General features: G+C 37.8%; 1 protein-coding gene across 1 annotated transcript in view; it reads right to left on the reverse strand.

The window, feature by feature from the left end:
- Positions 1-14,767, reverse strand: part of DNAI3 (dynein axonemal intermediate chain 3) — a 60,992-nt gene that overhangs the window by 37,934 nt on the left and 8,291 nt on the right. Inside the window, exons 2-7 of the mRNA XM_054980740.1 lie at positions 9,045-9,195; positions 7,915-7,956; positions 5,017-5,198; positions 3,305-3,409; positions 2,596-2,742; positions 639-838 (exon numbers count right to left, since the gene is read on the reverse strand). Of these exons, the coding sequence (XP_054836715.1) occupies positions 639-838; positions 2,596-2,742; positions 3,305-3,409; positions 5,017-5,198; positions 7,915-7,956; positions 9,045-9,174 (806 nt within the window). The 5' untranslated portion in view covers positions 9,175-9,195. The remainder of the gene's footprint in view (positions 1-638; positions 839-2,595; positions 2,743-3,304; positions 3,410-5,016; positions 5,199-7,914; positions 7,957-9,044; positions 9,196-14,767) is intronic.

Here is a 14,767-nt window from a genome sequence, read left to right on the forward strand (position 1 = left end):
TTCCTGAATATTTGGGAGTGATCCTGAGGAAGATGGAGTTTGGGCAGGGAGGGAGCTCAGCAAGGATGTGATATGACTCTAGGACTTCTGTTTCTCCTCAACTAAATGGAATACTATAGTGTCATCTCCCCAAACTGCCATTTTGTAGGGTAACTGATCTCTGGAGCCCTGTTTCCCACTGCTACTTGACAAAGAGGTGGAGAGAAATGGGGGGAACAGTGTTGTGGAACACCATGACTTTACTTCTGGGTACATAGCATGATGTGGCATTCTAGGAATTTCCTTGATCTCTATGGTTTTTACCTTAGAGTTTTAGGAAAATCATAGAGCATCATATGACATAGTGACATCACTTCTAGATACACAGCTGGAGGTGATGCGGTGTTGCACAGGTTTTGCCAGGTTTGCCACCTCCCTAGTCTCCCAGAGGTTGCCATCACTGGACTGGCAGCCCTATCTCAAATGTAATGCTGTTATTTTCTAATAATTTTTGGCTTAAGCCACATTTGGTAAGGAAGAAAAAGTGATAGAAAACATCTGAGATGGTATTCTTTCTAAAGCCCTGACACTGCTTTTAGGGAAGATTTAAAATAGTTAAGTTTGTTTGGAACCTGGCTGAAATGGGTACTTATACTTACCATTTTGTCTGAGTACCTGTCTCTTTTTCTTGTGGAACATTCTGAATACCATTATCTCTCTCAAGTTGCCGAATGGTGAAGTTTTTATCTTGGTAAGCTGTACATTCCACATATCCAAATTTATCAGATGAAGCATTTCTGTTGAAGAATTTAATCCGAACCCCAAACTCTTTGTGTGGTCGAGAAATCATATATTTAATCTGCAATTTTTGCCAAAATATTTCTTGATGAAAGTGCTTCCTTGAAGCAGTGCCAATTTTAGATATTATGCTTTGATATTTGTATAAAGGTGTTTTATTGGTTGTTAAGCAGTTCTTTATTTTTCTTGTGCATTGCCTTGAGGGTATGACACAAAGGTTACTAAAAGTGCAGTCCTAAGCCAAGTTACACCCTTCTAAAGCCACCAGAGTCAATGAGCTGTATTCAGGATTTCACTGTAAGATAATTTAAAAATAAATAATAATAGAGCTTTAAAGTCTCTTAATCTGTTTGCATTTTAATTTTGCAAAATTTTCACGTTCAAAATAGTCAGTATTTCATATGGTAACTAAACCCACAAATTATATGTGCTAGTATAAGTCCATAGAGATATACGATATTCATCCCATCAGTAGTCTTTGTAGGCTGGTTTGTGAAGTAGTCTGCTCATGTATATAACATGTAGTTTCCATTATGCAGAACACCTGAAAATTAATGGGAGATGGGAACTATTCCTTGCATTTCACACACTTATCTCACTGACACAACCCTGTCTTCTTTAAGAAACACTTTATTGATTTTGTTCTTTAAGCATACATTCACTATATAACAACAAATAGGCTGACCTTCCCACAAAGCCCAGGTAAGTTTAAATTTTGTAATCAATGTAACTTACCCAGCAGAAGGTCTATAAGGTAAATACCTTGTTTGTGTGTAAATGCTGCCAAGTCAAAACTGGCTTATGGCAATCCCTGCTGGGGCTTTCAAGGCAAGTGAGAAGCAGAGGTGGTTTGCCATTGCCTTCCTCTGCAGAGTCATCCATGGGGGTCTCCCATCCAAGTACTAACCCTGATGAGCTTCTGAGATCTAACAAGATAAGGTTGTACCATGCCACCTTCCTATAAGCTATCCTTCCTAAGTACCAACATTTGAACCCTGGCCTATTTCCTACATGCTTTCTAATTCTATCCCCTTCACAGTTCATGAAAGGATCTCAGAGCCAAGCTACAAGTGACAAATTACACTTGCCTGGCACTTGATCAACTTGATCACTCCACTTCATCAAGTGGAGAGCAAGTGAATGGCAAGTGAACAGGAAGGAATACACGTGAGTCTGTTCACTTGCCAGGCAAGTGTAATTTGTCACTTGTAGCTTGGCTCCCAGTCATTGCTAGCCAAAAGAATTTATATAGGACCCTACTGTCTGAATGTTTAAAATAATAATGTGATTTAATGCAAACAATGTTAGTAAGACTGAATAACATGTGTAGAAACTCTAACCTTTGCTTTTTATATTTGATCACGGCAGCAAGAGTACTGTATGCACAAAAATGGAAAACTCCAACATTGCCTACAATGGAGGAATGGTGGATAAAAGTTTTGGAATTTGCTTCAATGGCAAAACTTACTTCACTGATTAGAGAAAAGACATTAGTTACATTTTTGTCTGAACAGAAACTGCTTATTGACTTTTTACATGCAATAGATAATAATGACTTGATGACATCCGGATTTATGGATTAAGAATCATGAACAACAGAAAAAAGAGGGCTCTTATGTTAACAGAATAAGTGTTACATTGAAAATGATGTATATTTGTTGTGGAGAAAATCGGAACTCAATTTGTAGTTTAGTTCTAGGATTTTTTTCTTTCTTACTTGTTTATCATCTTATATATATATCTTTTATCTCTATGTTTATAGCCTAAATAAAGGAAAATTTCTTCACAAAAAAAAAAGGAAGAAAGAAAAATTATAACCTTTGCTGGTAATTCCTTGACAGACTCTTCTTCAATTTCCTTTTCACTTCCAAGAGAGACCCAAGGTTTGTGCACAGGAGGCTTATAAACATAATCCTCTTGGTTTCCTTCTTTAAGTTCACCTTCCTCTTCCTCTGGCTCTGGAGGCTATTGGGGGAAAATATTTTCAAAGGCCTATATTTATAGATATTTACTATATGAAGGTAAATATTAAAACTTAATGGCCTGTATCTAATTACATTCCAAAGTTTTATGGGCACTTCTCTAAAAAGGGGGTAATGTTTTCTACCAATTAGCCCCTCACACTGCAGACCCTACCACCGTGCTGTTCCAGGGATTAAAAAAATGAGGAGGAGGATTTCAGTGAGCTGTAGTGGGAGAGGAGAATCAATGGAAATTTCTGCCCCTCTCTTAAGAAAGCGTAAGTGCCCTCAAATCTTCAGAACTGAAGACTGCTTTGATATTCTATCCAGGCATGCTTGGAATAATATGCAAAAGAGTTTCACAATGCCTGTAAAGGTAGAGCGCATGATTTGCATGCAGAAAGTGTCAGGTTGAGTCAGTTAAAGGCGCTCAGGTAGAATGAGTTGGAAAATATCTTTATCTACCTGAGGCTCTGGAGAACCTGTCCCAAACTGAGTAGACAATACTGAGCTGGAACATTTCTCTGACTTGCTATAACAGAGCTTTGGATGTTCATATGCCTTACATTTAAAATGCTTTCCTTGGCCTCTTCAGTAGCAATAAGATAAAATATCTGTCCATATTTTAATTCTCTGTCAAAGACTATCAGAAGTTCTTCTCCAGGGTAATCCTGTGTGAATAAGAACAATTGATAAGTCTCAAGAAGAAACAGCTATTATAATTGGTCACTCACAATCAATATTAATGCAATGGTAATGGACTTAAGAGTTTCTCAGCAGTGTCTTTTTTTATTTAGCACGGTTTCAGAGATTAAACCTTTCACTTGAATTTCTTCACAAATGTATTCCTTTCCCATCCCTTACAGTCACATTCTGCAGCACTCCCTCATCTACCCAGCCAGGGCCAGTTCACTTACTTTTGTGGTCTTTTCTACTCCATATACTCTCTTGCACCCCATAGAAGGGTTTTCCATCTGTTGAGAACAACTTTCTCACCTTTCTGCTCCTACTGTAGCCCCAAATGCCCCACAAACAGCTGATTCCTGGGGACAAGGGACTCCCAGGAACAGCGGGGGTGGGGGGTTAGAGATATACAATGGAGGGGGATATCAGCTAAGTTCCATTAGCAGAATGGATCAAGCCTCCACTGGATCCAGCCTACTATGAAAAAGAGCCACTGTGATGTGGTTAGAGTGTCAGACAAGAATCAGAATGAACCAGATTTAAATCCCAGCTCTGCCAACAAATTTTGCTGGGTGATCTTGAGACAGTTATACACTTTCATCTTAACCCACCTCATAGGGCAGTTGTGTGGATGAAATGGAGGAAAGAATGGTGTTGTAAGCGGCTTTGATTTCCCACTGGAGAGAAAAGTGGGGTCTAAATACATAAACATAAAAAATAGCTACGTTTGGCATGTTGCAAAAGGGCTAGTTTCTCCTTAATTTGCCCTCATACTGGTCCAAGCAACTAGCACACTCCCTCCCATAGGTGCCCTCCGGAGGAAGGACTATGTTACATTTATTTTTTAAGTTTTCTGGGAAATAAAGAGACATAGAAATGCATATCAATTAATCAATAGAATGCAACAATTAAATTCAGGAACATACTTGACTGACAAATACAAATCAAAGAGAAAAGATGTTAAAAATTATGAGAACATATACTGGTATAAATATTTCATGTAGATATAGTAATACATTATTAATTGAATATATATATATACACATATATACTGCCCAGTTGGCAGAAACCCTTTGAACAAAATTTTCTGAAGCATTTTATAACCTAAAAGGTAGATTAAAAACATTTCAAATAATTTCTACCCAGTTTAATGTTATCATTGTTTATAAGAAGTTAAAATCAATTTTAATAAATGCTTTAAAAAATTTTTTAAATCAAACTCAGTTGGTGCATTTAATAATCACCCTCCAGTTTAGATGTTAATTCTCATTCTGTCTGCTCAGTCACAACCTTACAAAATGTTTCAGTTTTACCATGCTAACTTAGCCATTCTTTCTTATCTTTCCCTTTTTTAAAAAAATAATCATAAAAAACTGCCTTATACATTACTCCACTATAGAGATGGATTGTTCCATCTGACATAGTCAAAATATTCTCATCAGCACTTCTGGACTGTCTATTTTTAATAGAAAGACCTCAAACGCCATTGCAGGCTGACACATGGAACACATGGACACATGGACACATGGAATTAGCATCTGAATCCATACACCTGCCCAAACAACATATCTGAGATGAGAAGGGGACAACTTACTTGGATTATTTTTTTGATTGGGTGAAAGTCAGAAATAGCAGCTCTTGTTTTCATATCCTGAATTATATCCTCTTTTTTTACAAGTTTGTAAGGGTTATCAGCTGTGACATCTATATCAGCACGACAGTTAAATATTTCCTGAGTACTTTCAGTAAGAACCAGAGGAAAGATTTCTGGGTGGCCTGAGAGAAGAAAAAGCAATAACAACAACAAATTTTGACTTCAAGGCTTCCAGCATCCCAAAGGAAAATGTTGCTAATATTTTAACATCTCCAGTGCATTGTTGAATAGGTACAATTGGAGTTTTGAATTCCTTTAGAGGCGTTACTAAAATTTAATACTGATGGTTGTTGTGGGTTTTCCGGGCTGTATTGCCGTGGTCTTGGCATTGTAGTTCCTGACGTTTCGCCAGCAGCTGTGGCTGGCATCTTCAGATCTCTCACTGAGAGATCTCTGTCTTTTGGTGCTACACCTCTGAAGATGCCAGCCACAGCTGCTGGCGAAACGTCAGGAACTACAATGCCAAGACCACGGCAATACAGCCCGGAAAACCCACAACAACCATCGTTCTCTGGCCGTGAAAGCCTTCGACAATACACTTAATACTGATAGTTTTTCTCACAGTATTATGCCTTTATTTCTCTTGTTATGTATTCTTTGTATATACAAAATCCCTTATCACTTGAGATCAAGACTGAAGTTGCAATATGGACAAATGTCAGGGGCTTGTTCAAGACCAGCCTTTCTTGCTATAAGCCATTGACTTCAATAGACTTAGAAGATGTAACTTTGGTTAGGATTGCACTATAAAGTACACAAGCTAATTCACACATTAGGTCTGCTGCCTCTGTTGCAATTAATGGGCAGCCATTATGGATGACTTCAATGGATTGTGGTGTCAAAGGATATGTCATTCATATTTGTGGTTATTATAAAACTGATTTATAGTAAATCTAAACTTTGTAATAGTTAAACACACATGCTTTGGGAATTCCCCCCCCCCCCGCCCCCAAACTACTTAATCCTTTTTAGAACTGACAAGACAATAAATCTGATTTTAATCTCTCTCATCCAGAAATCTAAATCCCTCGGCAAATGTCTAATATTTAATACGTTACATTTGATAAATCTTTCATTTATCCTTTAAGCCTTTCTGTTACCAGTCCTCCACTGCACCTGCTCAACTACAGTTGTTCGTTAGAAACTATGAAAGGGCATGTCTATAATTTTGGCAAGAAGACAGATGCCTGTACCTCTGAGTTTCAAGAGCTAAACTCAATTTAAAATACTGTTGTTTGAAATAGAACACTGTAAAATACCGTCTGAAACAGAAATGTGTTCACAAATCCACGGTTGGTTGCATGAATCACAGCATCTAATAGTAAACTGACTGGCCCATGTGTGAATATTGAAAGCAGCAAAACCAGGCCACCTACAAACAAGTGATGAGTTTCTACTTAAGTGGCAGGAATTAATCCCTAGGTTTTGAGAAAAGCATGCCTTTGTAAATTAACCAAAAGAAAGATCTAAAATAGCAGCCTAATGGGTACTATATTTGGTCCAGAAAAGACAAAATACTGTCAGTGTGACGGACAGGACTGGCTCCAGCTCTGCCTCTCTTGAGAATCAACCAATGAAAATAGATGGAATGCAGGGCCAGTGTGGCAGTTGAGGTGCACTGGAGAAGAGAGAGAAAAGAGAAGAGTTTTGGATGCTGCTGATGGAGGCAGCAGAAAGATAGCTGGCTGTAGATCTGTTCTATTACATAATAATTATTCCCCGTTTAGCCACAATATATATGAGTTTTGAAAACATTAATTCCTACATTCTATCTTGTAAATAAAAGTTCTGTTTTGTTTTTGTTTTAACCCTTTTTGCTTTTATTGAGTGAAAGTATTATACACATACAAACATCAAACACTCTGGTCATCATGACCAAATGGTGGCAGTGTATATATAGGGAAAGTAAACTCTAAGTTCCCTTTCCCCAATAGTTCTGGGCAATAGGAAATAAATAGAGGGGAAATAAATAGAGGGAACAGGCTGCGTATCTGGTGGAGCCTCTGGAAGAGGATTGAGGGGACCCTGTGAGGACCTGGGTGAGGACTCTCTGCCTACTAAATTGGAGGTTAGACAGGTGGTGTGTAGTGACAGCCCTTTACTTCTGGGGAAGCCTCAAACCTGTGAAGGGAGGTTTAGAGGGCTGGCAGTGTGGAAAAGGTGGTCACCGTAGTCAGTTAATAGGAAAAAAGAGAGAATAAGGAGAAATTAGCCTACTCAAGTACCTAAGAGCTTAGATTTACAGAGATAGAATAAGATTTCCAAATTGCGCCCCCCTCTTCTTGCAACAATTCCATTGCTGGCTTCATAAGTGAATTCTTGCCTAATGCTAATTTAGGGCTGGCTGTTCATGGATTCAGCCAGGTGATGCTAGTGATTTTGTACACAACAACTCTTTAATGCTTCCTCAGATCTTATCTTGATCCCTTTCATTAGAATTTTGTGTTTATGAATGTCAGGTAATGGATCTGCTCCCCACTACTATAGATTCTGCAATGCTCCAATGTGTTTATCTTTATGTACATTATTTACTCAAAGGCAAGACTAGGTTTTTACAGGTATGCCATAAAAAAGAGGGGGAAGTATACCATAAAAAGGGGGTCATCTTATAATTGCTTACAAGTTGCAGTTATGTCCAATAATAATAATTCATGTGTGTATAAAATGTTTAAGGGGTAGTCTTATATTCAGACATCCTCCTTTTGAGTAAATATGGTTCCAGACCGTTCCCTCTTTCAACTGAGGGTCAGAAACATCTCATTTTCTTTTACCTTGTTTACAGTCTTCAGGATGTGGCATACCATATACACCGAACCAGATTTCCTATGTAGAACTTACCCATGCTTGCCATAGACAGGTCAAGTTCCTCATCTTTTTTAGCTGAAATGAAATAAAGCAGTCCTTGCATAAGAAGATGCCTGTAGAACTAGATCAAGGGCTCATGCAGTTCAGCAGAATCTTACTTCCTACTATGACCACTAAGCCACGTCTGGGAAGTATACAACCATAAAAGCAACAGCGCACTCCCATTATCTGGTATTCAGAAGAATCTTCTCTCTGAACTTCAGTTACTATGGCTAACAATTGTTTCCTGACTTTGCCTGAATGTGCCAAAATTTAAGACATTATGCCCTACCTATTGGGGTTGCCAACTTCCAGGTGGTAACTGGAGATCCCCAGGGTACAGAGATCAGTTATCATGGAGAAATAGCAACTTTGGAGAATGTATAGCAATATACCCTGTAGAGGTTCCCCCACTCCCCAAACCCTGCCCCCCAGGCTCCACTCCCAAAATCTCCAGGAATTTTCCAGCCCAGATTTGGAACCCTACCACCCATGCCAATCATGAAAGCAACAAAAAGACAAAGAATGAGTTTCTTCTGAATTCTTGGAAGGATGCCCAAGTATGCAGAAAAATATGACTTTACAAGTGGGGACCCTCAGGAGTTGTAGGGGGAATCTCATTTCTGCCCTCTCACTATTTTCTCTTTCCCTCCCCTGAAAGCCCCCAGAGCCTCCCCCTTTTCCTGCTTCCTTCGCTCCTTCCTACCAACAAGTCGGCATTCCTTTATCAGCCCCTTTGTCTTCAGCTTCCCCACCTTCCCTCCTCTAGCAGTTTCTCCTTGGGAAAACTCTAGCCCAATTGTGTGGTGCTGGCTGAGCCTGGCCCTGTTCCTGTTATGGAGACTTGCAAGGCTTGTGGGGATACCTCATTTCCCCCTTTATCCCTCCCCACACTATTTTCTCTTTCCTTCTTCCTGGCACCCCGCACAACTTCACTTTGCACTGCCTCTTTTTCCACTATAGCTGCAGACTGAGTTAAAACTTTCACAGAGCAATCCACTACATTTTCAAAGATTTTTTAAAGCTAAACTAAGCATCATAGAAAGAGAAAAGGAATAGTATGCAGTTATGAATATTGTTTGACCTATAGATCAGACAAATTATTTCTTTAGTAGTAGACATACCAGAAAGTTTTTGTTTTCCTTTGGCTGAACCTTTTGGTGATCCTTTAGGTTTTGGTGATCCTTTATCTTTAGGCTTCTTTGCTCCACCAGCTGGAGAACGGGACTTAGCAGATGTCGGGCTTTCAGCCATTTTTCAGATTTTTTTTTTTTGCTACAAAAAGGTCACCACATGTAGTTAATTCATAGATACAGTTCAAAATTTATAATCTCTATTCTGTATCATATTGGGACCACATGCTCATGGTTCTAATCAGCAGCTGAAACTCTTTGTTTAATAAGCATTTCTAGTCCCAGAATTGGTCCAAGATATGGTGCTGATGGGAGCATACCCAAGAATCTCTTGCAAAATCAGAGGATGCTCAGGCGCAGATCCTTGCAAAATGTACAATTAAAGAGTTCCTTTATAACCTTGCAAGAGATCCTTGTACAGGTATCTTTGACTGCATAATGTTTTATTGGCACATCTGAAAGCAGAACCACTCAAGTGAGTTGCTGGCAGAGTTGGTTATGTTTTGCCTTGTCCCTAAAGTGCTGTTTTTAAAGATAGTATGATGAGTTCGGATTGTAATTTGGAACACGAGAAGGAGAGGAGAAGGTAGGCTTGCAGCTAAACAATGAATTTGAGGCAGAGGTGCCAAAGATCACCATGTTAGGAAGATCCTCACTGGGTATATAAAATACCTTCAGTGGCAGAAAGAGATTTGATTCTGTTCTTAGGAACAAATCATAACTACTCTCTAGAACTACATGGTAGGCAACATGGGAGGGGGAAAAAAGAGACAAGGAAAAAGTAACTCTAGCACCATCCTGTGGAAATTATTCACATCACAGCAAACAAAATGACAGCTTTGTAATTTGAGTGTGTTTGGGTTTTCTTTTTCAAGTTTTACATAATTTAACATCTTGAAACATTGGGTAACAAGTAGTACATTCCCCTTCAAGAAGCAGCCATTTCTTCAGTTGTCTGTAAAAAACACTGGATTTGATCCTAACACATGTAATCCTAAAGAGATTTACTTCAGTCTAAACACCCATCATTTCTCTAGGATTGTATTATGAGTCTCCGTCTGTTTGTGCCTGGGCCATTTACCCTTGGCTAAAAGATTACTGACGATTTATCTCCTACTGCAGACTCCCAAGTTGCACCTGCTCCAAAGGATCCACTAATTATTACAGCAGGCTGCAATGAGAAAGTAGAGGTAAGTTCTGTTCTATGAACACATGTCCCACTCATAATGCAATTCCTTGTCCTTCTGTTGTCTGTGTGAGTTGGATACGTAGCCCATTATAGGAGTTTCCAGGCAGGAGTCTGGTTTTTTTTTGTATATTATATTGCACATCTCGATAATACATTTAAAATATACGTTTTGTTTCTTTTATTCCACAAACCATTTAATTCTTAGATTGTGATCCCCTTGGGAGCAGAAATGTTTACATTTAGAAAAACTGTTGTAAGGTGCCCTGAGACTTTGTCATCAGTGGGATAAATATATAATAAATAAAAATTAAATGATAGATCAACCGTATGACAAAGTGGGACGATTTTAAATTAAAGTGATTTACAGCGCAGCCCTAAACAGAGTTATATTAAGGTCATTACTTGAATGGGTTTTGAAGGGTGTAACTCTGTTTAGGATTGCACTGTTAAACTAGTAATTTAAATCATCGAGAAAAAATAGATTTATTAAAATCAACTTTCTTTTAAAAATAGCATAGTAATTATTAGACCTACCCATTAAAATGTAGTGTTTTTATGCACCCTAGAAAATATAATTATACATTATTCCTCAAATATCTGTTACTTTGGCTATTTTAGACATTCCTGTAATACCTGCAATGCCTGCAATGACTTGTTTGCTCCTCAGCAAGAGTAGATTGCTCCTTTAACTTACCATGAAATTTCCTGCTAAGTTGCAGCTTTCCTGGAGGTTTGCTAATGGACAGGAGCAAGCTGAGTGCCACAGGGCCATTTGGGCCACTTGGTTCAAATATGGTCAGCAGCAACAACAGGCATAGGGGTCACCTGTCATTTTCTCCCGTGCTACTGTCAATTTGGCTCAAGCTAAGAGGAGCCCCGTGTCCTCTTGGCTTAGTGTGCTTCTGGCCAATCTTCCCCTGTTCCTGACCTCCATTAGATCAAGCCCATAATGACAAAAACATCTATTGACATATTTATAATGCTTCGCCTCAAAAGAGCTATCATGCCATGGTTTGTTTGTTTTTTTTAGTATACAAAGCAATCCTTTAGTAAGGGCTCAAACTCTTATGTGGCCCTGGAATTCTGTGATTGGATCTCCCAACAAATTTTCCAGCCCTGAAAAGCAGGGACCCAGCATGAATTGAGCCTATAGTGCTGGGGAAGAGGGAGGTTAACAATTTTTCTCCAATGTTGTTTTCTCCATTAAGACTGTCCTTCTGGTATGCTTTTAGCAATGGCAGAGGGGAAAAATACAGGTATCCCTAGATAAAATGTTTGCATTGCTGTGTCTTCTTGCTTCAGCCTTTGGAATGTTTCATTTATTCCTATGTATTTATTTGCTGCTATGGTAAATAAAAAAGCCAAGAACATTGGTTAATCTAGTTTGAGGAAGAGCCTGAAGATGCATGCATAGCAATCATACTCTTGTGTAAGAATTCAGAATCAATTACAATGACTTATTTATTTCAGTTAATCTTAAAATGCTGTCTACTCACTCTAAGAAGTGGACAGAATGACTCTAGGAACTAGGAAAGTGGACAGAATGACTCTAGAACTAGGAAATCTAAAACATGACTCTTTTTTCCTATGTCAATCACAGCAAGCCTGTCTGTTCAACTGTTTGTCATTTTATTAAGTGAACTTGATTTGGAAAAAGTTGTGCGATCCAACACAAAGAATACCTGATGGTTCAAAACATTTAACAGACACTCTTTTACATTTCTTTTAGAAACACTGTCATTCATTTCTTCAGCGAAACAATGAAACCACCACAGACTGGGAAATATTATTTACTTCTACCAAGTTAGCCAAAGATTGAGTCACATTAAAGAGGCAGCCCTTAAATTTCTGAGATTAATCACAGAACTATTTTTAAGAAAGTAATTTATAGGGGACAGCAAGGCAGAAGTTTCCCGAAAGCAGTTATTTATCTAATTGATCTTTCTCAGTCTGTTTAAAAATATTACCCGAGGTAACTTCAATTCTCTTGCTTGTGTTCCTGTAAAATTTTGAAACATATGGAGAGCAGTGCAGTGTATGAAAAGTGAGTTTATGGGATATTGATACATTAAGCAATGGGAGAGAGCCATGATAAGAAACAGCAGAATTTGCATGCAGAATTAAGGAGTAAATATTGCTACCTTTCTGTACAAATACGATATTCTCAGGGCTTATTGAGTAATGAAAATACAAACTTGAAACAAGAGGTCTACAGGTAAAAGCATATATATCATTTTAATATTAAACAAAAAACAATTATTAAAAGCCATCATTAAGGTAGAAGAAAAAGGTGTCAGACAAAGGCCAAGACAAAAAGAACTGTATAATATTTGTCCACACCACTATAGCTAGGATTAGAGACAATGGGTATGATTTACTGATTTCAGAAGTGAAGAACAGATTAGGCCAGAACTGTTTCACATACAGTCCAAGTAAACTATTAGTGATAGTACAAACCAAACCAAAGTATGCCAAATATAGAATTAGATGATTAAATATATAATTGGATGCTCCACTCCGTCATTAAAAACCACAAAATTGAATTTCTCTAACATATTTTCAGTGCTAGAACTCAATCCTACAACTGAAGAAGAAATTGTACGGCTGCTATTTTTTCTGCATATATAGAGAATGCCATTCACTTAACTGAATGCAACAAATACAAAACTATGGTTATGGGAAAATGTCCAGTTCTGAGGGTGTGGCTTCGGAAAGGGTCCTCCTGCCACTTTGTTTATTACCCTGAGCCACTGGCAGAGGTAGGATTTTTTAATAATGGCATACAAGTAACTGTGATTTTCTTTTGCACACCTTGAAATGAATTGGATTTATACAAGAACACAGTGATTTCGATATGATTCCTTGGATAGGAGACATTACTGGTGGAGTGTGTCTTGGTCTCCTAAGGGTCAGTCTCGTATTCCTCCTTCAGTACCACAACACGGAATTCCTTAAGTCATCTCTTTTGAAGCCATTTAAAAATACTTTCCACTCAATGTTAAATATTGTTTTTACCTGTTTTTATTAATCTCCCCTCTATTCCCTATTATTGTACCATCTTGTACTGTGGGTACTTTTACAATGTAATCTGCTGTTTCATAATAAACATTTTAAAACATTAAAAAAAACTTTCCATAAATTTGTCGTTTGACTCCAAAGTGACACTCTCTCTTTACCAGGGAGCTATATTTGTGTATTTAGCTAACCCATGATTCTAGAATAATAAAACCATCTTTAAAAAACTGACAGTGTATTTGCTAAACAACAAACATCTGCTAATTTGGTATTTGAGTTTTCTTTATTATGTTGGGCCAGAAAGTAACAAATCCAATCTAGGAGCAGGATGTTCTTTTAATTATCTAATGGGCTGAAGCACTGAGTGTTACGAAACTCAGCTACCCAGTTGCTAGGTGCTCAACGGGGGTAAAGTTAATTAGTTATCAGCAAAGACATGAATGCTGTCTATGGCAAGAAGGAAGAATGATTAATTGGTGACTAGAGTGAACTATTTAAATGTCATGTTTGTGTGCAGTACTCATTAAAGACTAATTTATTTCAGTACAAAAAGACTGAATCATCAGAATACACAGGTGTAGAACACAAAGTATCTTTTAAAAAACTTACTTAACCCACAAAGCAGCAAAGTCAAATGAGCTTCATGAAAAAAGATACCGCAATCTTTGAAGAACTATGTTTCTTTCAGAAGAAAAATTGCCTGCTGTTGCTAACCACCAATATCTAAAAAGATCAAGTCTGTACTTGAATAATAGTTTCAGCTGAAATTTTGAAATCTCATCTGTGGCCAAAAAAAAAAAGAAGAAGACATTTCTATGAACTTTCTGCATTGTTTATAGAAAGAAATAATTCTGAAAGCTGGCAGTGCAGATTTTAATCAAGTTGCAAAAATATGAATGGCTATAATAGGTAGAATTTGATACATTCAAGAGAATCATAACTGGAATTTTAAAACAGTGGGAGCTAGAAGGTACTATAGCAGTTCAGATCAGCTTTTAATTGTGCAGAAGGAGTAAGGGATGGCTGGTGGAAAGTTAGCAACTGGGAGGGAAGCTGGGCTGAACTTTCAGAAATTGGGGCCATTACTCAGCGGTCTAGGTGGGATAGAAATGAAAGCTGCCTTATAAACTCAAGCAGCTCAGACTTTGGCCAGGTGAGAAGTTTTGACCCTGCTTGAACATGATACCAGATCTGTACTTTTAATATTCTTCAAATACATATTTAAACATGTTATGACTGCACTGAATAATGTTTTGAGTGATACTTGTAGCTTTTCAGTTAAGTGGAAAGTGACTGAGGCTCACCCCACCTCAAAGATATGTGAAAACAGAAAACATAATATAAGAATAGTTGATATTTCTATTACTATGACCATTACTGAGTGAAAATTAGCATTATTTACATTTAAAATTCAGAGATACCAAAACCTGATAAAATACATACTTTTCTAAATTTCAGACATGAGCTTTTGTATCTGGTTGTCTATATGCTTAGAGTGGTAACAATGTCT

Source organism: Eublepharis macularius, chromosome 5 (genome assembly GCF_028583425.1).
Source record: "Eublepharis macularius isolate TG4126 chromosome 5, MPM_Emac_v1.0, whole genome shotgun sequence".
NCBI classification, from domain to species: domain Eukaryota; kingdom Metazoa; phylum Chordata; class Lepidosauria; order Squamata; family Eublepharidae; genus Eublepharis; species Eublepharis macularius.